Genomic DNA, 26,641 nt, shown 5'->3' with positions numbered 1-26,641 from the left:
TGTGACATTTGCAGAGCCAAATGTTGTTGGTCACATTTTCACATGTTGACTGGTCAATACGCATCGGTCTTGTTTTTAATCATGTATCCACGTTAATAAAAGGTATTTAAATCTCCTACAAAGCTGTAGAGCTGCGGATCTTCTTCCCCTCTTTCTGTTGTTTTCTTGATTTACCAATTCATCAGGAGTAGCTGCTTTTTTCTCAAACTCTTATTATACCCAAGGAGGGTTTTCTTCAGTTGTTTCCACTTGTAGTCATTAATTAGATATTATAAGTTCAACTTGACAAGAAAATTACCTAATATTCAACAGCACAACTGTCTCATTGTATTGTTGCAGTGTCTCACCATTTCAAACAATGCTGTGACAAATACAAAGGACTGACGTATTTTGTGATGCACAATGATGCATCTTTAACACACAGATGAGTTAATTAACATGTAATTAAACCCAGAATCACCAGACCCAGCTGGATGATGAGTAATCTATTTATAGCCAGACAGTGAAAAACATACATACCCTGACTCATTATATTATTACTATTTATGAGACCATCCAGGTGACTTATGTGAAGAAGTCTAAGTAAAGTATCGTTTAGTCTGGTTAAAGGCATGATTCATTATTTATATTTTATTTTATACATTTTTGAGGCATGTAGTTTTGTGTGCTGGACTAATGGTTGTCAAAGTGGGATCTTCAAATCACCAGGAGTTTGTGAAGGGGTCCCCAACATAATGATGGACAGTTAACTGTAATTTTATTATAAATTAATTTACAAGGAATTATCCCGGACAGAAAATATGTACAGTATAATTATACCCATCTCTTTCGACATACAATATAAACAGTTCTAAAATTCAATATTAAATCAACATTAATGATCAGTTTCCTGTATGGGCCTTTAGGATTTAGGAAGTCTAATGGGGGTCTGAACATAGCCTAATATGCATCTATTTGGGGTCAGTTACATGTACACATTTAATACCCCTGCTTAAGGAATCCATATTAGTAAATACTGTCAGTGATTTCTGTAAAACCTTGTTTCCCTTTAGTTTGGAATTTCTCACTATCTACAGCTTCATAGAAAATGTATTTGACAATACATTCGGGTGACATGGTTATATTTTCTGAGCCTTAAACACGGATGTTAGTTTGACTGTGGAAGCTTGGATAAAGGTTGTGTGAGATTGGTATGATTCGACAGATACGATTCCTGTTCTTTTTTGGCCTTTAACACAAAGGAATCTTAACCACTCATTCTGCTGTCACCACCTAGAGAAACCACACACTGTACAGTAGCCATCCATCCTCCGTTCTCCATGAATTTCAAATGACATTATTGTGTGGAGGATGTGATGTGTTTCCTGTTGAGCTGTCTAACGGCCCTGACCCTTCTTTGACTAAGAATGGGAAATAATTAGAGAGATAAAGAGCTTTAAACTTGGTGCTACAGAAGCAGTAGACCAGCGGATCCAGTAGACAGTCCATGTAGGAGAGGACCATGAGGCCGTCAAAGGCCACAGCAGCTTTTTCCTGGTAGGATTCACTCCACTCTTGGACCCGGGCGATCAGCAGAACCATCCTGGCGATGGTGCAGGGGAGGAAGCAGAAGGAGAAGACCACCATGACAGAGGTCACCAAAAAGACTGCTCTCTTCAGCTTGGTAATATCCCCAACTGTTTTCTTCCTGAGCCGGTTGACGATGTGCACTGTGCAGTAGATCAGGATGACGAAGGGAATGAGAATCTGGGTAAAGAAGACCACTTCTCGCATGCTGTCCACCACATCCTTAAACCAGAAAAAGGATCAATTTAATTGTCATACAGCAACAACTAATTCTCCCCTTTGGACTGATTATGACATTAGATTAAGACTGATGCATCAATGTGTAAGTAGCCTGTTATTGTTGTTGCAGGTTGGCGTGGAGCTAGTTTTAACTACCTTAACTACCAGTTTGGTAGTTTAGTCCTGTGGTTTCCAACCTGATGGTCGGGCCCCTTCCAACTGCTCACAAGATAAACTTGAGGGGTTGTGAGATGATTAATTGGAGAGGAAAGAAGAAAAAATAAAGTTCTTTTTTTTGGACTTTTCTCTAATCTTTGCTTGTTTGTGAAATACTGAATATTTGTCCTCTTTAGGCTTCAAACTGTTATTTAAATTAAACCATCTGTTAAGTTTGGAAGGGAGGTCTCTTTGGTTAAACTGCCAACACATCTGAAACATGACAAATGGTCCCAAGTAGATGATACTTTTTTGTAAGGGGTCACAAGCCAAAAAGGTTGAAAACCACTGGATTAATCGTTACCAATGTATTGTATTTTATTTTATAAGCCTATCGTATGTTTTTTTTTTTTTTAACATAAAATGTATTTGTCGTAACTTAATCTGTAAAGTAAGTAGTAACTACAACTGTCAAATAAATCAAGTGGAGTAAAAAGTACAATGTTTCCCTCTGAAATGTATTGGAATACAAGTAAAATAAAATGAAAATTATACTTCAAAATTGTACTTCAAAACATGACTTAATCATCCACTTCCTTTACTTTTCACCACTGGCCAGTATATGTAAAAGCAGGCAACAGTATTTGTGCTTCAATCTACCAGTTAATTTACCAGTGAAACTAACCATGAATTAAACTGACTGCAAACAACGGATGAAGATTTAAACACCACCTCTGTCTAGTAAATGGCCATGGTATAAACACAATAATGCAGTCTGAGGTGTCCTAATAGACATGCTTCCATTTAATCCACTATCTTCTCATAATGGGGCACCTTGTCGTGCATAGACTCTTATATAAGGTGTAGTACACAGTGAATAAATATCAGCTTTTTTGGAGAATATTAATATTTTGGTTTGAGCAAACTGTGGCCCTGTCATGTGGTGCAGTTTGACACAGTCAAGGTTTAATATGTCTCAACTTTAGCAATGCTGTGTGCTAATGCAAACGTGTGTCAGTGCAATAGCTCTGGAAACAGGCTCTAAGTGGAGCTCTTGGATTAGATAGTCCCACATTCTTAATTTCTGATTAGGCCTCTCATCCCCTTAGTCACATAAATGCAGTCATATTATTATTTAACATCATTATTCTCTCTGTTACTTCAGGCTGAGTAACTGATTGCACAAAATAATTGTGTGTGAACTGTGTATTGTGTTAATGAGAATGATGCAGCTTGTGTTGTCAGCAGTGACATAAAAACTCACTCTGCATTGTTTTGCCACATGCTCACAACTGACAGCTCTTAAGTGAGGAAAACATCTGTCATGAACACACCCTTACAAAATGAAGTAAAGCAGAACGGTTCAGGATGAATAATTTGTTGCTTAAATGCTTTGTGATTACTTCTCATTTCATTATATATACCAGATTTTTGGGACTGATACTGAAAACCTACCAATAACAAACTAAACTTGGAAGAGAGATGCATAGTGACAATTTACACAAATTACACATTACCTTAATCAAGGTATCGTCTTTATCGTTTTTGTGGCTGTTGCAGCAATCAAAGTTCTTGAGCATGGTGGGAATGGTGAGCGGCAGAAGAAGCAGCCAGATGAGGATAGAGATCTGAGGAGATTTCTTGAGAGCTCTTAGGAGATTCTTTCGACCAGCATGTACCACATTAAAATATCGATCAATGGAAGTCACTGTCAGGAAGGCAATGCTGGCTCCTCGGTTTAAAAACAACATGAAGAGCATAGCTTTGCAAACTGTGTCGTTCCCACTCCTCCTCTCTCCTTGGATGAAAGTGTATGCCTTTATGGGCAAACAGAAGAGCAGGAGAATGTCAGCCAATACCAGGTTGAAAAGGAAGATATTGTTGGTGTTGGATTTCCAGAATTTCAGCTTGAATATGAAGAGGTGGAGGACAGATACATTCAGAGGCAAAGCCAAGATGAAAATCACAATCATGACAGCTGCATAGAATTTATACAGTGCCATGTTTGTGGCTTCGCAGTCCTCAATAAGTTGGTAAGTAGACCCATTGGTTGCCATTTGAACTGTCAAACACTTGTCAGGGAATGTGCAAAATATAAGCTAGAAATAAAATTCTGTCCTACATGTATAGAGCAAAGTTTTCTTTTCTAAACTGATGAGGAAATCAAGTCTCACCATACAAATATAAAAAAATACCCGCCAAACAAGTTTCTTCAGTGTCTTCATTTGTAATCCTCTTTTAAATTCTTTCAGTCCTTGTGTGTGTTTCTGGTTTCAAAAGTCATTCAGGTTTTATATTCTGTTTTGTGAGAGTCAGTACCAGGTCTGGAAGTAATTCTCTCAGTGTGCAGAACGAATGGTAGGCGGCTTCTTTGAGTTTGCCTTGCTGTTCAGCCTTGTACTCGTAGCTCCGCCTTATTGCCTGAGGAGATGAGTCAGCAGCTCCTTTTCCACTGTTTGGCCAATAGTGCTTTCAAGGACCAAGACCAGCCTGTAATATTTAATACAAATCATGCAATTCTTTTTGTTAAAATGAAACTAAGATTGGTTAAACATCAAACTAATCACCAAGGTGCAGAGATTTTTAATGATAAAATTTGATCAAATGTCTGAATGCCGTTTTAAGCCCTGATATGCCCCTGTGTGAACCAAGTCAAAACAGTCAGATACTGTTTGCACAGGCTGACATGACTTGAAAAAACGTTATGGAAATATTTCACTGCACAGCTTTTGAATGGCTTAGCTCCGCACTGGCTCAGTGTCACCGTTTAAAACTGTAAGAATGTTAAAATGGGATATTCAGAGACAAATTATCCTTAGACTACACAGATGTGGCTCCCTGGGAATTGATGATAGATTTGCATGTAGGCACGAAGAGATGGACATGGCTGCTGTCAAAGTTTTCTACTATGTAAGGGCAAGTAAATGAGCTTGCTTGGAATTTTGCGTCCTAAGGGAGGGGGTTTAACCTAGGCCTCAACTCAAACTCCTTCTGTACTTCAGCTACAAGTAGAGACATTAAGAATCAGACTTTCTGCTGGGACACATTTTAGAGAAATGGAGAGGACGTGACCTCTTTCCAGATCTGGTTCATGATTTAAAAGTCGCTTTTACACCAGATTAGGTGAAAGCACTGAACACTACAATACTTTTGTGTCTATTCTGTTGCTTTATTGCTAGAGAGGATTTATGCCTAAATTAGCTTTGATCTGGTAGCTAGGTTTATACTGAGTGACTAGAATCCTTGATTTAATCTCTTGTCTTAGACTTGACCTTGTCAGATGAGTGTCGTGTTTGTCACCCCTCTTCACTTTTTAAAACTGACCTCCCCTCCTTACCATGTACTCCCTCCTCAGACAATGGTTTAATTGTATATTGGGTTACTCAGTCAACTTTGCAGATGATCAAGGAGCAGTCTTGGTGTAAGTAAAGCCCAGCAATCTGCTCTGCTGGCCCTTGGTAGCTACTGCAAGACTGCAAGCTACCTGGAGGATTAGTTTCATCATCAGGATTGGTAATAGGGCCATTTCATGTCATATTTTAACACTATTCCCCATTTTCACACAAATAGTAGCCATTTTTTTATGGTTACCTCTTATTATGGGAAGTATGTATATTTTGCTATGGATATTGTGATTTGTATGTACAGTGCTGTAATATTTTTTTCAGTGTCAACAAAGTGTATTCTTGCTACCACACAGATGAGCCCAGAAATCATTTAAGAGTGTAGGTTGTTCCAAGTTTAGCAAATCACAGCTCATTCTCACTTATATTCAATATAATGTTTTGTATCATTTTTAAAGGGAGAGGACCCAAACACAGACAGAGCAGGTTCAGTTCAACATTTTTTAATGAAATGTACAAGGCTTACTCAGGTTACAGGCAGTGGTCACAACCAGGTAAGCAATCCAAAAGAGGCAAACAGGTCTAAAAACAGAAACAGCAAAGTCTACAAGAAATAGAGCATAAATACAGAAAACTATGGTCAGGAAGCTTAACATAAGCACAACCACAATCTAACACAGAACAAACGAAGACAGACTTAAATACACACAGCTAGGGGAGACAACTAGACACAGGTGAAACTGATCAAGACACAGGTGAAAACAATCAAAGCAGTCAAAGACAGGAAGCAAAACTAAAAGACACATGAGGGAAGAGACTATTTCAAAATAAAACTGGAAATGACTGAGCTTAAACCCAAAACCATGACAGTGTTGCCCTCTAGTTCTGTGCTTTCAGATTTTAATTGGCAAAGTTGGCTCATAACACGTCACATACCTAGATGTTTAGTTTCATGTTGCTGCAAAAATTAGTGTCTACAGATGCCATTCCAAAGTTTCATTCTGTCAATCATTCTGCGCTTAGATAAAATGACTGTTGTTGTTTTTTAAAGAAATATTAAGGACAAAAAACTGAATATTTACTTTCTTGAACACAACATGTACTATTAAAATGAAAAATCATTTTGTCTAACCAGCTTAATTAAAATGCAATATTACAAGGGAATACAGGTAAGCTTATGGTGTTGAAACACATGATTTATGCAAAACCTAAAATAAATTATTACCATGAAATGAACAGTGATTATTAACCTAATGCAACATGTGATCATGGCTTGTTTATTGTGAGTGTTTGAATCCAGCAGGACTCTGAGAAGTGTAGCTTTGCAGCCTGTCAGACAGATTAACAATCAGACTACTGTACTCAGATTGTCAAGCCAACATGTGACTCCAGTAACACTTACTGTAAAATTGTACTTGCTGCTATAACTCACAGTGGTGTAGAGTTTTCTCACTTTCATCCATACTATCTCACAGTAGGCTGAGATGTTTGGCGTTCATCCAGTCAAATGCTTTTGGCCTCCAGCTTGCACACAGTGAAGCTTTCCTCCACCTCCTATCCTGCAGATTCACTCCTTTCTGATTTATCTTCATTATATACTGAATATTAAAGTTCATCCTGCCCTGTTGTCTCCCACTCAGATGCATTTAGAGCCAAAAAAGATACAGCAGAGCAGAGACACTTACCTATCATCACAGGGACTGACCAGACTGTACACAGAGATGGAGACCAGGACCCAGTCAGTCCCTCTGGAGTGCGGAACATCCTGCCTGCTAACCCTGAAGACAGGTACCTAGATGGCTGGCCTACAGCTCTGGAGGTTTTTTGGGGTGTTACTTGTAAACCTACTGGGACTGCACATCTGAGATTAATTTATGGCAGAACATTGTGTGCCACTTCTTTTTTGGCTTAACTCTACTGACACTGCATAGCAGATGTTTTGCTTACAGGAATATTTTATAATTTTTAACTAATCTACTTTGATATTATTTAGTATTTTCCTTATTTACCAAATATAATTGTTCTCTTTTTTCTGTCTGGGTACCAACGCTGATCAGATCTGCTGTGAGGGAGAACGAAACCTTCAGGGAGTGTGTAGAGGTGCAGCTGGAAACGCATGAAATCTCTGAGCCAAAACAGCTGCAGGTATATTACATAGTAGTATATTATATACAGTAGTTTACTGCGGCATAGTGTCCTGTAGTACTGTAGGACAATTGGCAGATTAGACACCACTTAGATGGCCTTAAGGTACATAATAGACAACAAAACATATCAAATCACCAAACCTCAAACACAAAGAATTATTTATATCACAGGATAAATGTTCACATTTGCATTATTTTGGATAACAGTACATTAAACATAAAAAGTCAAATATAACAGCTTTTACAAGATTTTCATCACATAACCGAATAATAATATGAATAGGAAAAACATTTTCACTCGTGTTGTAATGAACTGAAATGTCATTTAATTGTAATCTCAATCATATTAATTGGAGTAGAGGAGGGGCCGATCCATTAGAATGTAGCCTAACTTTTCATTGGCAAAAAAAATTATCACAAGCTGCCGAAAACAATTTTTACCCATCCAATCAAATAAAAAGTAGACCAATTGGGCAGAAAACCTCTGACTCTAGGAACACTGAATGCATTCTATTAAATGTCAACATGAACAATTTTTCTTTAATCTTTATTTTTCAGAACCTCAGTGGGATGATGAGGTCCACAGAGAGACGTTACTTCTTGCGGGAGGGTGAGGGCATATCCAGAATGGACAGAAATAATTTCAAGGTCACTGACCAGCAGGAGGTCCAGAGGAGGGCTTCCCTCAGCCCGCAGCAGCCCAGCAAGAAGTTAACCTCTGGCATCCAGAGGCACTCCTCTGCCCCATCTATGTTCTTTAAAGAAGAAGGAACACAGCTTGAAACCTTCCAATCTCTGACCTTTCAGCCTGAGCATAGCCGAGAGTTTGGGACTTTACAAACAGAGATCCAGGCACAGGCTGAGGTCGTTTCCCTGGTCTGCCGCCAAGAACAAACTTACTTCAACACTCCTCTCCTGCCCCAACCTGAAACTCCGCCTTTCCAATTAAAAGAGATCACTGATATTCCTACAACAACAGAAAGAGAAGAGAAAGTTTGCCATTTACAAGAAAGAAACAAGTCCAGAGAGAAATCCCATTTGGAAGAAAAAGAGAACAGTGATAACCCTCATTCAAGAGAGACAGAATGCAGAATTAATCAATCACTCTCTAAGCCGACAGCCTCTGTTAGCAAGTCTTTCAGCGATAAAAGGGTGAGGCACCAAGAAATGGGTGGAACTGCAGGAAAAATTGACGAAGACGAGGTGAAAGGTCAGTTTGAATTCACAGCACCTTATAGAAATATGGCTGTGAGCTCATCTGGTGCCACCTCAGAGGATCAATGGGAACAATCCCTGCAGCAGCACAACACACATGTCTGGACACCCAAACATCCCAGCGCTGTGCATGAATCAAATTTAGTGCAACATTTCAACATTTCCCCCCCTTTGAGGGACAACATAGTTTCCCCTTGGGCCTCGAAAAATCAGGAAGTTATTGTTAGTTTTAAGACCATGAACGACCACATGGAGAGAGTCTCAAGCTTTAACATGGAAACTCTATCCACAGGCTGTGATGAAACAATAACACATTTTGATCTCTGCCAGTGCAGCAAATCAAGACCAGGAAGCAACACAGGCCCAAATTGGGTCGAAGGTCAAAAACAAGCTACAACAACAGCAGCAGCATTTTGTCTTTGTGCGCCAAACAACACAAGTCAAGCCTCAACACCTCTGAAATGCAGTACATTTCCCATGCACTCCACTACAAGAAACATTAGTGGTAGTGGTAGTAGCAGTGAGGATGAAGATAACCCACCCTCCCAGTGTCACCAGTTTCCCAAGCTCCCATCCCCTTCTCCCTGCCTTGGCCTCCATGATTCCCACTTAAACCTACCGGACCAGAGTCTTGGATCTGGACTGGGGCCTCAGCAACAATCCTTTTCCTCTAGCTCCAGCAGAGATGATAAAACTCATGATGGTAATTTTAACATGTATTTAATATATATGGGGTCAGGTCTGCTTTTGATATTTTTGATTGACTCTGCATCTTAAAATTGTTCAAAATCCTGTTTTTTAGTGCTCCTTCCAGGATTCAGTCCTTATTACTTAATAGTCTTCCATGCTGTTTATTGATGAAAAGCCTATATTGGCTCCATATGTCAAAGCACATACAGGGCTCTATTTTCATGAAAGGCACAGTCCAGTAAGGCTTGCCTGGGGCGCACTTGGATATGTGGTAGGACCAGAAAGAATACATTAGCATGCATCATAGGTGACTGCGTAGGAGGCTGTGACAATGATGGCCAATCACATTCACTACTTTCATCCCCTTTAAACACAGGGCTCTCCCCGTCATGACGCACTGACAGTTTGGCAATCCTGTGAGGAAACTTGTGGTCTGGGATATGCAGAGTTTCAAATATGAATATATATGATATATGAATATAAATTATTTTTTTCTGCCGTATTTATGTAGAGTACACTGCATCTGTTAGAAAACTATGTTAAAATACATAAATAACTTGCAAACCAAGCCTGTGCAAAACACAGGGACACTAGAGTTTGACTGACATTGATATGAAGGCTGAAACTGATATTTTGGCGTTTAGTTTAGTTGCACAGTTAATATTTTCAGTTTAGCTTAGCTGTCATATTTCAGAGCTTAACATTCTCTGTAACAGCACTGGATGGCCTACAGCTGTTTTAAATTCAGTAAATAAACTCCCCCATGCAAAGCCTGTGGAAACAGCACCAACTTCATGTGGGTACGGGTGTTTATTGTCCAGTCAGCCAAAGGTTAAAGGAAAATTCCTGGATATTTTAACCTGGCGTATTTCCAATAAATGTGGCCATTGTGACTCGTGTGTTGGGTCATGTTAATTTTGCACTCACCACCTCAGTTGTAGAGATTTGGGGAAATGAGGACTCGTGCAAAACATGTAAAACAGCATATACTGTATTGGGACAAGCACTTGTCTCTAAGTCTGACTGAAAGTCTGCCCTTAGATGTGGTCGGACGACACGTTGTACAATCTAGTTCGTTTCAAGCATACAAAACCTCTAAGTATGCTGTTTATTTCCATAATTCTGCCCCTTAAAGGTCTGCTGTGTGTTTTTTAATGTCTAGGGGGTCAGAAAATGTTGAACATACACTCACTGAAACCAGAAAGGAAACCTGATGATCCTGATGAATCAAAAATGGCACAAACACCATGGGGATTTCACAGGTAAAAAGGCTTGTGGTATTTTGATAGCATGCAAAAATGGTTTTTTTTTTTATTGCATCTACTACTATTTTAACTGATCAACAAGTAGGTTGGTTTAATTTTATCAGTTAAGTGTAATGCCAGTTTAAGCTTTCTTTCTGGTTTATCATCTATTCTTTCCTCCCACAAAATGTATGCAAACAAACGGATATGCAAATCTAAACGACAAAATGCTGCTACTCTACCTTTTGCCATGTTCTATGTACCCCCAAAACTAATATATTACTCCTGTCAGCATCAGCTATACTTTGTGTTTAGTGCAAATAAGCACTTATCATGCTAACAAACTAAACTAAGATGGTGAACATAGTAAACTGTAGACTCTGTAGATTTTTTCTAATAGTTTGCATTATTTCCTAAGTTACTATATATGTTACTTTATATGCAGAGAAAGACAGGATCAGAAAGATGAGCTGAGGAGGGGCTGCAAAGGAGATAACATCCTGTCTGACAGAGAAGAGAGTCAGGTCACGAGAAATCAACACAGTCTGCACAAACTGGAATCCAGCGAAGTTCAGGTCAGTTTTTGGTGGGAGAAAATGTGGTTTTGTGCCAGATCAGACGTTTTAGGAGAAGACCAATGTCCGGATTTGATACTAGCTTCAATTAAAAAATAGGATCGGGTCCACTCATGGTTGTCCACCTCTGTTGTGATGATCACAATGAAGTAATATGTAACTTAATGCAACAGCATGGCTCTTTCATGCATTTTTAACAATACTGAAGTTCTTTGGCACAGTATGAGCTATATCAGGCTGTAGCAACACAGACAAGACTTGTTAGTAGGTTAAGTTCATTATTAGTTTGAGTCTTTTCTGGGGATGATGTTGACATTAATAAAAAGATAGAACAACGCCTGCATATCTCTTAAGCTGCACAAATGTTGGTTTGGCATTATGCTGCAGTATTGCTAAACAAACTGCTTCAGTGTTTCTCATGACTTCATCATTGGCTTCCCTTGTAGACATGATGGAGATGAACTTCCTCCTTCTCATACGATTGCTGTGTAACAATTACTTGTGTCAGAGCCATTTCTTGATAATAATTTACTATCCTGCATTTCTGAAAAGCTCCTTCCAGTATTCCCTTGAGCCATGAATACCGCCCACTCTTACAGGGTATGTTGCAGAACTGGTACCACCATTGTTGCATTGTCTTTTGCATTTAGTAGATAACAGGCTCTTTAATACCAGTACTTTCAGGTACAACTTCAGCCTTTCAATATAAGGATTAAGAGTCTGAAATAAATTTGAAACTTTGATTTTGCACCCGCCTCCACTGGATGACAATAGATTATGTAGGTGTAGATGGTTGCATGAATGGGAAATTACGTGTAATTATCTGACTGTTTTGTTTTTTTCCTGAATAACTAAAAAGGTGTCTGTTGATTCTCCGTAAATTCAATTTGGATTATTCACACTCTGACAAACAAATGCAGCACATATTTTCCTGTTAAGAAATTTGTGATATCTCCTTTGCAGCAGACCTGGATGAGTTGCTGCCTGTTTTTCTCTGATGGGATTCATTCATTCGTCATACTGGAAACGACTATTATTGCCGCTTTGAAACTTAATGTCAGGAGGCGTGGTGAAAGCAGCTCTAATTTGACAGCCACAGAAACTTAACATACCAACACAGTACTGTGCAGAGAGTGTTTTTGTATAGAGAAAGTGAAATAAGACAGTAGGTGTAAGACCTTTAGAGGGTTGCACAGTGCTTTTTAAGGTTCCAAGTAGTCCCCAGCAAAATGAGAAATGGTTTCACTAAAGTATATTCGCTAGACGTAATTCAATCTCAGCTTTATTATCTCCTCTTTTATAATGTATAATGTTCTATAATTTAGAATTACAAAGCAACAGCTGCTGGAAATAGATTTTTCATGTCATTGGATATCATGGGGTCCTGGGAAAAGACGGCGTCAGCTTTTATTCTTGACAGATCAGGAAGGTGTAGAGTTTGTCCTGTCAGATAATCAGCACGTCCACATTTCTGTTTCCCTAAAAACAAATCAAATTTGCCTTAAGAACCTTAAAAATGTCTCAGCAGCAGTTTATTAGGTACATCTAGCTAAAACTAATGCAGTCTAATACAACAGTCCTGCAGTAAATGCTACCTTGACAAAGGTTGTAATGTTCAGTTTTTGTTTAGAGAGGTGTTGATTAAACTTTACGGTCAGGTCAAGGATTGTGGTGCTGTTGAATTGTATTGCGCTGTGCTGACAGGTGTGTCTGTTATTCTGTCAACCCCATTTATATCAATGAGGGTAGGCTAAATAACAGAACACTTATATGTATAACACAATACAGTTCAAACTACAACCTCCAAAATGACCATTAAGTTGAATAAGCACCTCTCTAAAACAATAAGAACAATGTCTCAATCATGGTGACTAAATCAATTCAATATATATTTTCACTCTCATTAATTTTAACAACAATTTTTGTCATTAGACAGTAATGTGATTAGACAATTTTCCAGCTCAGAAATCAGAATATATTCATGTGAGGTCAATAACGAGCAGAGCAGGGACAGTGCATCGATGCCGATAGTTTTATTTATATATGCATATATCTTTCTCCAATATGTTCCAGCTGAAAAAGTTGAAAATCAATTATTTGAAATGTTAAAAAAAATTTATATAATATAATTCTATCATTTTGCATTTTGAACCCCAAATTAGTGGTAAAGAAGACAAGTGTTGCACTATGACATGCTAAAAAGTGGTTTAACTGAGTACCTGGATGGTTTGGGATTACAAACCACAGTTTTGTTTTGACTTAAATTAGCGTGAAGCTATTTCCTGTTTTCTGATGGAGACTCAGGTGTGATGCAGAGCAGTTAAAAACATCATGGCGTAAAGCTGTCCAGACATTTGCAAACATACTCCCACTCAGTCACCACGAGTCACACACAGAGCTGCGTGTTTTTGAAAAAGGTCACATTGTATGTTTGTGTTCTGACTGTGTGTGTGTGTGTGTGTGTGTGTGTAGGCCCTCAGGCAGCAGCTGGAGGCCCTTCAGCAGCAGTTTAAGCAGAGAGAGAGTGATTGGTCTGTAGTTCGATACCAGCTGGACAAGCTGATCAGAGAAAACTCTGAGCTGAGGAAGAAACTCACAGTTAGGCCACAGTGCTGTCCAGTGGCCGGCCGACGTACTGCACAAACACACACTGTGCACCAGGAGGGACAGACGGAGGTAAAATATTCTGTACGGTCTTTTTCTGTCCAGGTCACAAATCATATGAATCCTATCAACATGGAATCTCCCCTATTTTATCCTTATTAATAGTTTGTCAAAACTTTTAACTGTTGTCTAATTTGTCCTGAATTGTTGTCCCTTTCAGTATAGTTTCATGAAAGCAGATCTCAAGCTTTTGTTGTGAATAAGTACAGTCAATCTCCGTGTAACAAAACCCTTCACTTAATACCTCCGGCTAAATTACAGAACTCCTCACACAGACTTGCTTCTGTTGACACCATATATCTAAGGAAGTGTTGACATTAAGATAAATAGTGGCCCAAACACTCAAGCTACTGGCCCATTAGTCCATTTAATCACCCTCAGTGTGAGCCTTTGCACTGCAGCCACCGTTAATAATCTGCAGATAAAACTGTGCAGGCTGGTTGGTATTTTGGATAGAAGTGATAAGTAGATCAGTGATAAAAGTCACAGCCACAGTCACTTTAGTCTTCCACCTGTGACACTTTATACAGATCACTAATGCCTCACTGAAAACTGTTGTAGGAACATAAAACTAAAATCCTTATTGTAGTTACGGTAGTGTACCTGCTGTGAACAGCAGGAGGCCTGACTGTGTCTTACTCTTTGCTCACTCTGTTCGACTCACTCTGTTAGTTACGCAGAGAGGATGGAGGAGCTATGTGACAGATTTGTTCTACTGAAAACAGATATTAAAAACATCTAAGTGAGTAGAAACAAATTTCCTGGACAGGCTGCAGAGTTAATGCCTGTGTGTGGAACACTTACATTTTTGTATTCTTATCCTTAACTTCTTTTTCTGTGAGGTTTGCTTGTGATTCAAATCGTGTATTGGATTAGAATCGCATACCCCACCTTTAACTGGACAAACTTGTCTTAAATCACTCGTTTCTGACTGATGAATGTCACCTGTTCATGAGGAGGTGCATGTTCGTGAAATTTGATCATTACCACAATCAACACCCCAAAACTTGTTTTATAAGGCTGCCTGTTCTGCTCTGTGTGTGTGGGCAAGTTTCAGTCACACAATTGTTACCAAAGAGTAAAAAGAAGACTTTCACACTGCAGAGCTTCATGTCCTGTTTTGGAAATCAGCAGACAAAAACATGACAAGTTTAGCAGAGTCAGTAGTCATAGTAGAGGACTCGAAACAATTAGACAGATATTGATAGTACAGCTGCCAGCAACGTGTCATCAGAGCAGTGTTGTACTGTGACATGCATAAAGAGGGAATGGTTCGACATAAAGTTAAACGTTAAAAAATGTAAAGCGGTCCAGGACTAATGTGAGAGGCATGTGATAGCCATAGAGATATTAGAAGAGAGAATTTTATAGCCTACAGCAGGTCGTGTTACACTGGACAGAGACCTGCAGAAAGACCTGAGGCAGCTGTCAGAGTGAGAGAATTTTCAACTTCTGAAATATAAAAGTTTCTGTGCCGAAATAAAAATAATAAAATATAAAAAACCTCTCAGTAAATTGGCAAGCCATGATGATGGTGATCTGGTGGACAATATTGATTTTGCATTAAGTTATATACTTAATTTTTGTTCATTTCAGTATCATATTTAAACTCCAACTCCACTTCATTTACATTAAGGCATTATGATTTTAGGTCAAATTAGTGTTTTTTCCCGTGCAAAGAAATACAGACTTTCTGTACATGACTCTGGGCCACTCGAAACTTTTATACCTAAGAGAAAATTCAGCGTACAAGAAAATTGGTGAAGTCCACAAATTCTCTTGTCTTAGCTCGTACGTGCCACATAAGAACAAATCTATCTAATATGTGAGTGGTTCTTGCATGAGGTCCATTGTTTCGTAAACTAATTTACGCTATTTTTCATCACCGACAAAGCGACTTTATATTTTCTGGCCCGAAACACTGGTCAGCTAACAAGCAAAGGGTAATGTCGAGCTGTATTTTGCATTACATGGAGAAGTCACATGTGTGGATGTGCACAAGTCAGTTTGTTCTCCATCAGCTGTTCTGTTCTATTAACAAAGAATATCACTGTATGGTCTGTGGTACTGTTTATAAGCAGTCATGGAGTACAATACAGAGCCAGAGGCAGAGATGGTTTCAGTTTTAATGTTGTTCTGCTGATGTGACCTGCTGTAGCTTCATTAGCTGGTAGAAATAAATGAAGCAACGCTGCCCTCTACTGGCTCTCAGTTTTACTTTTCTCTGATAAGAGATAATTACTGGAGAGAGCAGCCAGTAAAGGATGAGAGCCACACTAGAGATAGATACAAGGTGTTAGTTCACTTTGCTAAAATGCATAGACTGACATTTCTCAGAAATATATTTGGTTTTTTGATGCATGACATCAGCACCAATTCATTATTTTGTTGTTGTTAGAAAGTTGTCTGAACTAGAACTAGGCTCTAAAATGCCATAAAACACAGAAGATACACTGAAATAAGCTGCACTTTTAATGATCAGTTCTTAGTTTATATATTATGGTAGAATACACTGTTATTAGAGTGTTTTTTACACTTTACAACTCTTGATGCTTGCTTCTATTGTACAGAAATTCTAGAGTTCACCTTTGTGTCTGCTCTCTCAAATCTTGTTGGTATCAGATTATTCAAGTATATAATACACTGTTAAGTGGTCTTTAAGCACCCCAGCAATAATTTATGAGGACGGACAAAAGATGGTGTCAAAGCACTGGCTGACCTCGTTACATGTTTGTGCAGTGCAAGTCGATATGGTCCCTGTGCCAGTTCTGACACAGCCCAAACTTGATTTTACCTTCCCCACTTAAAGGGTTACTACCATGTGTCAAAAAAAGTATTGAAATTTAAATAAATCAATGATTCGATCTCTGTTAGGGGTAATAAGGATAATATTTCATAGCAAAGTGCATTGTTGTATTTAACTGTGGTGCACTGAATTCCAAGCTGATGTGTTATATATTAAGAATATATTAATGACAGTAAACAAACACACAAAATAATCATGATAAACTTAATTTCCCTATTAAAGATGTGCATTTTCCTCAAAATAATTCAGAAACAAGTAATTAAACACATGGTTACCTGCTACAGTAGCTTGTAGAAATGAGTCTAAATCACCAAAAACTTTAAATCGAAAACTGGATGACACATAATCACCATGTTGACAATTTTGTACTGATGAAGATTTCTTTATCTCCCGAGATGGAACAACTTCTCTCTAATGGGTGCAGCCTGGAGACTTTCACTAACGGGACAAGGAAAGTAATTTCTGCAGACCAGAAGACAAAAACAGTCACATTCTTCAATGGAGACATGAAACACATTTTGGAAGATGGGAAAGTGGTGAGCTCTGTGGCTACCCTTGTTTCCTTTCCTTTATTTTTAAAAACGTATTAGGGTACTTATTAATAAGCTGCAAGATCCTTTTTTTGTTGTCATTGTTATCTTTATTTTTCATTTGGATCACTAAGATCACGCACATGTGTGTTACAGGTGTATTACTATGCTGGCTCACAGACAACACATACCACCTACCCAAGTGGTCTGGAGATCCTTCACTTCGCCAACAGGCAGATTGGTAAGAGATGCACACGAGTCAGGGCACTGTTATGGTTTGAGTTTTATATTATATATGTTTTCTATTACATATTTCTCATCTTTAAAGTGGCCATAATTGATATTTTTATAATAACAATGTATCAAATTACAGCGTAAAACAATGTGAAAGGGGTCGCTCGAAGTGATGAACCTATAAAGAATTATCACGTGAATCTGCAGCTTCCCTCAGCTTTACAGAGCTTTATAGTGAGTTTCAGCTTATTGTTTAGCTGTCCGGCTGCAACTCTTCTGTTTTAGTTCACTCTCACTGCTCTCATAGCGTCGTTTTCAGCTGCAGCAGGAAGCTGTTGTCAGAGAAGAAGCTGTAAAAACTTACTGTGCACTACCTGCTCAGCACCAAACAGCAGACAGACACAGTTGGAGACTAGCTGGTGAACACAGTGGAGCATTTAGCAGCTAAAGAGCCAGATATTTCATTCAGGAGTTGGTAGAGACCAAAAACATGGACACAAACACGACTCCAAATGAATGATAATGTTTCTCCATAACTGCTGAATGTGTAAAAAGCAACTGTTTGCTAACAATTTAAAAGGTGATGATATGTCAATGTTGTTTCTGCTTCACTCAAGTGGCCAAAAAAATCTGTTTTTGCAGGTTTAAATTGACTGTTTTCATCAGTCTGTTAGCAAAAAACAAAGAAATAGCATTTAAACCATATAACACTAAATTTCTGCATTGAAAGACTATAAATATAGAAAGAATATTTTCACTCATACTTGAGTTTAATCTCATTATAAACCTCATATTCATTTCAGGTGAAGGAGTTCCCATAGGCAACCCGAGTACTGATGATTAACTCTACAATACAAACATTATTTTACTGTTGTGTTAACATCTCTAACAGAAAATGGAAAAAGTTTACTCTCCAGTAAATGACTGCAGCTTATAGTATAGTCTTTCATTTGTAATATGTCTCCTTCTGTAACAGAGAAGCGACACCCTGGGGGGAAAAGAGAGATCTTATTTCCAGACCAGACCATAAAGTATTTGGAGCCTGACGGCAGCGAGAAGACAATCTTCCCTGATGGCATCATCGTTCGCCTTTCACCGTAAGACTGAAGTCACTGCCATATTTCAGGTTTAGCTTCAGGGGTGTCTCTGTGGTCAGAAAGCCAGTGGAACCAAGGAAGACTAGCTATCATTAAAAGATGGCAGCTAACAGGTATCCTAATACATAAATAAACAATATTAGTACACCATGAGATAAACAGTAAGAGGACAGACGCTGACATAATCAAATTTTTATATCATACCCTTAACCATATGGTTAAGGGATTGGAAAAATCATCTTATTCCACACTGTATGACAGTATCATATTCTGTAAGCTATATGATGTTTACACTGTGTTAATTATTGTCAACGGATTAAGTTGGCAAAGGCAGACAATTCAATGAGCAGTATAAGAAAAAAAATTACAGCTTTTTTTTAGGGGGGGAGGGGATTAATGATTAAGGGGAATTGTGTCTAGATGGGATTTTGTAACACTATGAATTTGTAGTTCACTATTTGTAGCTCCACTATACTAACTTTATTAACTGCGCTTGAATTATTCCTGTTTAATCACAGATCCTGATGAAAGTTGTGTAGTTGTGGGCTACAAACCTGAGCCCTGTCTTTTTAGTCTGGTGTTTAAAAGTGCATACATGATTCTTATAAACCTTAAAATTTGATTTTCTTGAACCCACAGAAACATTGTACTGGTCCTAATCAGAACCTTAAAGAAGTCATTTGTCCAGTGTGCTTTCTGGATCATCATCTCTTCTAGGTCAGGTGAGAAGATGGTCGATTTCCCCAACGGTCAGAGAGAGATCCACACTTCCCAGTATAAGAGGAGAGAGGATCCTGATGGGACAGTTAAGACCATCTACTCCAACGGACGACAGGAAACCAAGTACGCCTCAGGCAGAGTACGCATCAAGGAAAAGGACAAAGTAACCATCTGACATCTTAAATTAATGTGTGTGTGTGTTCATATGTGTAAGTATGAGATGGAGAGTGTTGTGTGTTTGGGGGTGTAGTGCTGGCAGGAAATACCTTTCCTTTGTTTCAAATGTGGAGGGATGTGGATTAGAGATGTTCTAACTTTGTCTTTTATGCTTATGTAGCAAGTAATTTATTACTAACTATTTATTTTAAAAAGGTAGAGAGCTCATTAGATCTTTAAAGCTGGAATATGCCTCTGAGTATGTGTGTCAGTACACCTGATGAGTATATGGATACATATATATGTTGATCTCCTGTTCTGATCAATGTGCCAACAGTTGTCATCGATCTTAATGAGTTATCTAATAACTCAGTGATAATGTAGCACAGTTAGAGCTCTGCTAAAGCCGACTACAAGACTTTGAAAATCTCAGAGTTACTGTACCACAACACGTTTTTTTTTGTATCCAAATTGTTAATGTGATGTGTGCCTGACGGGTGCGAGCGTGGGTTCTTTGTAAACTTGAGGGGTTTAGTCTCAGATCAAAGAAATTTAAAACTTCTGAGACAGGCAAATCGTGGCAAGTCTTGTAATCTGCGCTAGCCCTAAATGAAACCTAGTGTTCAGCAAGATGGTGCCAGAGTGAAAAATCAGTGCAATACAAAAAAATGTGATTTTATCTTTGTTGAAGAATTGTTACTCATACTGACAGTAAATATGTTATATATTATATATAAAAAGTTAGATTAGTTAAATGTCTTAAAACTAATACACAACTCACTAATAAAAACAACTGAGAAGCGATATCCCACAACAATGATTCAATTTTTTTTCCAAGGAAAATCCTTTAGTGTATAGAAGTGATGTGTTTCTACATTTCCAAAAGAAGTCAGGGCTTAGCAACAAATCCGAAAAGAAAAAAAAGGAACTCTAAGTGGGTTTGAAGCATTGTCTGAGCAATGGAGGATCCTTTGGCCCCCACAACAGTGAATCAAAATCGTCTTCACAATCTGTGTCGTCCTCTTCTCTCCTCAACTTCTCGTCTGATGTGGCCAACTGAGCAGTCAGCTTGTTGAGCTCCTGTATGACTATCTTAACATCCAGTCCATGCTGTGAGGCCCTCAGAGTGGCTGTATTAAACGGGAATGTCCGTATGAAGTCTCCAACTCTGAGTGGAGGAATATGTTGTCCATTCAGTGCTGTGTTTCCCTCTGAAGGAGTCCTTACTGGCCTGTGACTCCCACTGTGAAACAATCACAACATTTGTTTGTTATGCCATATGAATGGTTGGACCTTTTGAAAGCAGTGCCAATTTCTTTGTCCCGATGCAACTATTGGCTACACAGATACTTATGTCATCGCAACTTGGTTTCGTCCATTTCCATAAAACTCACCAACGCTCTCGTCATTTTTTTTACTTTCTATTTGTAATCTCTGATGTCTAATAATGTCTACAGGTTTCAGTCCTCTCTGTTCTGCTGTTATCACAGATATGTCTGACCCGTCGACTCACCTCTTCTGTCGAGCCATGAGCGTTAGCCCCCAAACGTCTAATGTGTTTTTGTTAAAAAAAGTATTGAATAGACAACGATATTGGATCGTTTTTCTTAAACCAATACTTATCTAGACATATGAATCAAGCCACAGGAAACACGGTTGAAAAAGGCTCTGTTCCAGGGCTGTGGTTTTAGTTATTAGCTTAGTTACAAATGTCAGTGGGATTTTGAATGAGGTTTTCTTACATCTGGAACAGAAGCTGGAAGTTCTGGTTTCAGTTTGGCTCTCTGATGCGGGTGAGAGGTGTGTGCGGAGGCCAACAGTCCTGCAGCTCCATAGCTCTCTTCAGCTCCACCTCACACTGTATTCACTAAGCCACACTCACTTTCCAGTGATCCAATCATAACAGAGTAGAATTTAAATCAAATCCTACTCTAACTAAACACTGCCCTCATTGCATTTCATTCAGGAATACATCACATTACCGAATCTAAAGACGTTTTACTGTGACTTTAAGTCAACCCGTTACAGTATGGACGAATATTTCACCCTACAGATTAGGAAATGGTGATCAATTTCACCCAGATTACAAAAAACAATGCATTGTTTTTTTACAACTTACAGAAAACACAGCAGTACTGTATATACTGTACCTGTAAATGTTTGGGAGCTTCCAGGACACAGCAGAACGTCTGAATCCCAGCCCCCGCTGTGGGATATCATGTATCGAAGAGGAAACGTCTGTCTCTCCTGAGCGCTCCATCTCAGCTTCTGTTTCAGTGTCGTCATGGTTTGTAACCTCAGACACATTAAGACTCCTGTTGTCCATCAGCCATGGGGCAAGAGCTGGACATGTCTGTCTGTTTACCACGTTTGTCCTTGAATGTGGGCCGAGTATCAGGTTTAGGGTTTTGTCGGTGTGGGCTTTGCTAGCTGTGGTGTTAACTATTCTGCCCCTGGCTGCATATAACTTGTTTAAGTCAAAGGGGTGAAGGTGTCCGTAGTAGTCAGCTACAAAAGCATGTTGTATGGACTGTCTTTGGTTCATCTTTTCAGGCTGGCGAAGAGTTTTTAGCAGAGGGAGTGTCTGAGTTTGTGAGGACTGGCTACCGCTCCTTCGCTTCTGACATTTGGTTTCTTTAAACTTAGAGAGCACAGGTGTAACATGTGAGGGGTTGTTAGCATGGAAACAAGGCTGCTTGTACCCTTGTCTCTGATAAGCCCTGTCCCTCAAGCTGTCAGTGAATGTATAGTTCATCAAATCAATCAGATCGTTGATTAGCCTTTTCTTCACTGTAATATCTGCTTGGCAGTCCAGAGTCAACGCAGGGCTGTAGTTGACCTCCAGCAGCCAAGGTTTAAACTTGACGTCAATAAGGATATCAAAGCCCAACAGCTCCACACAGTTTGGACAGGAGGGGACAGAGGGTGCGATGGTGAGGAGGGTCAGAGTGACGATGTTGTTGATTCTCTGCCACAAAAGAAGCTCATTAATGTCTTGGCTGTGGAGAAAGTACCTGAACTTGCTCATGGTCCACTTGCATCCTTGGCCCACTCTCTCTTTTTCAGTTTTGTAGAAAGGACCAAACTTATTGATGCTGGTGTTGGTGAGATGAGAGTACAGGTTATGCAGAGATGACAGGTTGTACTTCTCAGTGGCGAAACGCACCAGGCCTTCTTGATGCATGTAAACAGTCAGTGGATTAAAGCTCTTCACACACACATAGATCCTCAGGTCAAACTTGTAGCCGGAGATCAGCAGAGGATTACTGATGTACCTCTGTACGATTACAGAGCAGTCATAGACCAAGTCCTTAATATCCTCAAACATGAAGATCCCTCTGCCTCTGGAGAGATCCACAGGCTTACATATCCAGTAGACCGACGGCCCTCTGCTCAGACGCAGTTTGTTATATTCAGTCAGGAAGCGGGTGTAGTCGTTGGGGAGGATGAAGGTGGTGGGACTGAAGTCATAGAGAGCTGAACCGAATGTGGCTCTCATTCTCCGCAGGTTGCGTGCCAAGCAGTCCTTTCAAAGAATTACAAATCATTAGAGTGTGATCATTTTAACTGAAAAGAGCAAACTATCTAGTGGATTTCTGTTTGGAAACTTGTTTGGTCTGGTATTCTTAAGGCCCCATTTACACCTGGTATTAACACGTGATCCGTAAGTAGTTCTACGAGCTGAGTTTTAGCGTACACCCTTTTCTAATTTTTCATTATGAAACAGGTACAGTTTGTTAACATTCTGTTGATGGTAAAAGACGGTGTAGAAAGATGCTGCGAATGCACAGTTTCATTGAGACGTCACATTTGCAGCCCTCAGAGTAAGTTTCTAAACCAGGACCATTGTATCATAGAAAAGGTTTCAGTCGTAGTCATCTGGACACTGTTTTCAGAATCAAGACGTTTCGGCTCCCATCCGGAAGTCGTTCTCAATTGTGAAGTGTTACGATAGAACACTCCTGGACGAATGAGGGACTACACCGTCTTATTTTGCAGGATCATTGTACATCAATTTAGATCAATGCAATAACAAATCATAGCTTATTTGTAAAACAGATTCTTCTTTTGTTAAGTGATATATCCTTTTTGAAAGTCTTGACACCTTGTAATAGAAAGGGTTGAGTTACAAACACATGGATGATTCTTGTGTCTATATCTAATTTGCATTACTGGACAACACCAGGAACTCAGCTTTTTTTATTTATTTTTTTAAACACAAAGTTAACACAACATGTGAGACTCTCACCTTGCGTGTGATGCCAGCAGTCTTGGGATGGTGGTTGAGGCGCTGCCATGGCAACAATTTATGATATTCTGAGTTGCGAAATGCAGAGCCCCGCCAGTAGAGGTTCCAGTCTTCCTCCTCCCGTTCTCCTTTGTCATATTCCTCCCATCCTCGCTCCAGAAGCACCTCCCTCACCAGCTCAGGACCTCTGTCATGTAGTCTGAACACCAGGGATGCAGCCATGCAGCATCATAAACTATAGACACAGAAGATGTATAGAACAGAAACATGGAGAATTGATGTCAGAGCTTTATGTCTTTATCTGGGAGGCATTTTCTGAATCACCTTAAAATACCACTTCAAAATAGATGATGCAGTTTTTTCTTTGTTTGACAAACCTACAAAGTGCTAAGACACACTAAAGCGCCATTCGGACGGGAAACATTACAGGGGAGGTGGGAAATAATTTATTCACTGCGCTCCTCTGTAATTTAACTTTTTTAACCATTGGGAAATTACACAATATAGTCCGTATAGACGTGGACATTCAGCAGGACAAAGCCAGGTGAAAAAGCCAAAAGCCTCTGCAGGGGGCGCAGGGGAATTGAAGGAGAGGCACCTTGAACCAGATACTGTGTTAGGTGAAATTGAGTCAAAAATGGTACTCTTCTCAAAGTCATAACTTAGTCAAGTCAAAAACATAGACATGAACCCACATATTGATATCATTCAATGTGACTTATACTTTGAGGATATCATCTCTGATCGCCAATAAACGTCAATAAATCAGCTTAAAAATCATAGAAAAAAAGACACTTCAGAACTTGCCTGAGAATCATCACTTTAAGTTCTCTTCAGTATCAAAGTAATCCATTGATAGAACTGCTAACAGCTAATTCGGCAAACTTTTATGGTGCCCGTTTACCAAAATGTAAACATAAGCCAGAAAAACACAGGCTCAAAAGAGACCACCAGTACCTACCTGTAGCTGACATTACAACGGCACATTTAATGAGCTTTTATGGGGTCTTGCTCTCCTGATGGCTTTAATTTTTTCTGTTGTCATATTGGTTTCCAAAAAAGCCTATATTCTGGGATTAGCACGTTTCCGTCTGTCAGATTAGCAAACATTTTTGACTCGCTCCATTTTTAGACAAAAGTCAGATTTCACACTGAGCTAATAAAAAAGAAAAAATAAGTGGAAAAAAGTAAGACAAGCATTTCTTCCCGCGGAAAAAAACTGCGGCTGCAATTATTACAGGGTGGGGGTGAAAAATTACCCACATATGACCCACACAGTCATGTATGTATGTTAAACTCACCCCACCTTCCCCAGAAAAATAAATCCAGTCAGAGTTGGGCTAAAGGCAGTAATGTTGAGCCACATTCCACTTTTACAAAAACACAGTTTAACAGTTCATCCCCTGGCTGGTCTCACAGCTCCTTGAGTGTGTGAGCTAAAGCATTTCCATGTAAATCTGAGAAGCCCAAACAAACCTGACACTTTGTCTACCCTTCTGCACAGACAGAGGGATCACACTCAAGCTTCAGTGTGCCAAAAGTGCTACATTTCAGACTGATTAAGATTAATAAATGCACTCACACACATAATCGTCACTTCTTAACAAGCCAAAAAAACACAAAGAAAATAATGGTACAAACACATATCTCCTAAGAAGTTTGCAATACAATGTCCAAATGCAAGTTTTGCAAGAAATAATCTAATACTTGTTTCAGAATTAATACAAAAATTGTATTAGCCTAAGTGCTATTTCAGAGGCTTTTCTACACTGAAAAGGATATATTTGAACATGTACAATACTAGAATATATAAGACAGGAACTTCCCATTTCTCAGATAAATGTAAATAAATTAATACACCAATCAGGAATTTACAATGTTAAAAAAAAAAAAGTCTTACCTTTTGAATGCACATTAACTAATAGTCTTACTTTCTGCCAGGTAAATGAAGGGTAGATGTAAGAGTCATTCCTTTCGACTCTAGCATAGTGTACAGTAGACGGCCTGTTCTCTTAGCTCCTCCTACAGACAAAACCGGACTCTCTCCCACAGGCTCATACTGTAGGTCGTCCGTCAGACGGGTTTTTGTACTGAGTCTATTGTACAAAACAATGGTTGTTAGATGAATCAATGCCTATTGTTAGAACTGTATTGTTGTGTGCTTGCTGTTATAGAGAAAATAAAAAACTAGTGTAGTCATTTAATAGACTGAGGAATGTTATACAATGCTGCCATCACCACTAAAGTATAAATGTAGGAATATTATCTTACCAAAGAGGTACAAAAAGGTCTATATATTTTAGCTTTGGAAATTACCTGCTTGGGTTACTGTATATGCTGTTATCATGGAGTGGTATTTTTAGTCCAAAAAGTCCAGATATTTATAATGTAAAATAAAACAAACTTTAAAGCAGCTATAATGGGTTTTTTTTATTATTTTTTTATAAATCAAATGACAATGTGAAAGGGGTCGCTCGTAGTGATGAGCCCACAGAGATCACCTGAATCTGCAGTCCCGCCCTTGGATTTGCAGAGCTTTATATTGAGTTTCAGCTCAGTGTGAAAAAAAGCAGATTGTGTCCAAGTAGCTCCCCGTTTAATATATAGTGCACTTTATTTACTGTCTGCCATTTTATTTGAGTGTCTGAATCCTGTGTGTGTAAATCTATCCACTATAAGTACACACCTCCTACTATTGTTCTACAAGTTACCTATGACAGTCAAGTGCAGTTTGATTGGATGGGTGGGGGTTAGGTAGTCACCCCCCCCCAAAAAAAAAAAAAAAAACATTTTATTTGATACATTTATGTAACCACCCCAAAGTTCAGGAGTCATCATCAAAAAATATAAATACATACTTAGCATTTAACAAGACCTAAATGAACAAAGAACACAGACAGAGGATTAGTACTGGGGGGTAATTCTGTTTTTTTTTTTGGCTCAACTTCTTTCAACATTTCTATCCTTGGGTGTTTCAGACCTTTCAGTTATAGGGTTTGATTCGATGTACTTGGGCTGGCAGGTTTGTT

The 26,641-nt window shown here is 39.0% G+C and overlaps 3 protein-coding genes across 4 annotated transcripts in view; 1 reads left to right on the top strand and 2 right to left on the bottom strand.

Moving 5' to 3' along the window:
• si:ch211-140l13.3 overlaps nt 1-20,167 on the top strand; it is a 34,899-nt gene extending 14,732 nt beyond the window's left edge. For both annotated transcript variants that reach the window (XM_044168984.1, XM_044168986.1), the window contains exons 4-13: nt 6,926-7,073; nt 7,343-7,430; nt 7,991-9,350; nt 10,500-10,599; nt 11,027-11,156; nt 13,629-13,832; nt 17,022-17,162; nt 17,313-17,397; nt 18,367-18,487; nt 19,205-20,167. In XM_044168984.1, coding sequence (XP_044024919.1) covers nt 6,926-7,073; nt 7,343-7,430; nt 7,991-9,350; nt 10,500-10,599; nt 11,027-11,156; nt 13,629-13,832; nt 17,022-17,162; nt 17,313-17,397; nt 18,367-18,487; nt 19,205-19,382 — 2,555 coding nt within the window. In that variant the 3' untranslated portion in view covers nt 19,383-20,167. The remainder of the gene's footprint in view (nt 1-6,925; nt 7,074-7,342; nt 7,431-7,990; nt 9,351-10,499; nt 10,600-11,026; nt 11,157-13,628; nt 13,833-17,021; nt 17,163-17,312; nt 17,398-18,366; nt 18,488-19,204) is intronic.
• Nucleotides 643-4,285, bottom strand: gpr31 (G protein-coupled receptor 31). The gene is made up of 2 exons (XM_044168989.1): nt 3,459-4,285; nt 643-1,788 (listed from the first exon to the last, which is right to left on the bottom strand). Exons 1-2 carry the CDS (start codon nt 3,996-3,998, stop codon nt 1,327-1,329), a joined length of 1,002 nt encoding a protein of 333 aa, XP_044024924.1. The 5' UTR covers nt 3,999-4,285; the 3' UTR covers nt 643-1,326.
• On the bottom strand, nt 20,029-26,563 carry ttll2 (tubulin tyrosine ligase-like family, member 2). Its single transcript, XM_044168987.1, has 4 exons — nt 25,513-26,563; nt 23,613-23,847; nt 21,514-22,889; nt 20,029-20,606 (listed from the first exon to the last, which is right to left on the bottom strand). The coding sequence occupies exons 2-4, from the start codon at nt 23,832-23,834 to the stop codon at nt 20,294-20,296; spliced, it is 1,911 nt and encodes a 636-aa protein (XP_044024922.1). The 5' UTR covers nt 23,835-23,847; nt 25,513-26,563; the 3' UTR covers nt 20,029-20,293.
• Between the last annotated feature and the right edge of the window lie 78 nt (nt 26,564-26,641).

Source organism: Siniperca chuatsi, linkage group LG16, assembly GCF_020085105.1.
Source record: "Siniperca chuatsi isolate FFG_IHB_CAS linkage group LG16, ASM2008510v1, whole genome shotgun sequence".
NCBI lineage: Eukaryota > Metazoa > Chordata > Actinopteri > Centrarchiformes > Sinipercidae > Siniperca > Siniperca chuatsi.
The sequence above is the reverse complement of the archived record's forward strand: the minus strand, read 5'-3'. Positions and strand labels throughout refer to the sequence as shown.

Bases quoted from the DNA above. Each gene is read 5' to 3' on its own strand.
- gpr31 (XM_044168989.1), bottom strand. From the start codon at position 3,998: ATGGCAACCAATGGGTCTACTTACCAACTTATTGAGGACTGCGAAGCC. The intron at 1,789-3,458 runs GTAATGTGTAAT...TTCTGGTTTAAG, and splicing joins AAGACGATACCTTGATTAAG to GATGTGGTGGACAGCATGCG.
- ttll2 (XM_044168987.1), bottom strand. From the start codon at position 23,834: ATGGCTGCATCCCTGGTGTTCAGACTACATGACAGAGGTCCTGAGCTG. The intron at 22,890-23,612 runs GTGAGAGTCTCA...ATTCTTTGAAAG, and splicing joins CTGCTGGCATCACACGCAAG to GACTGCTTGGCACGCAACCT. The intron at 20,607-21,513 runs GTACAGTATATA...ATTGTTTCACAG, and splicing joins AAGCTCCCAAACATTTACAG to TGGGAGTCACAGGCCAGTAA.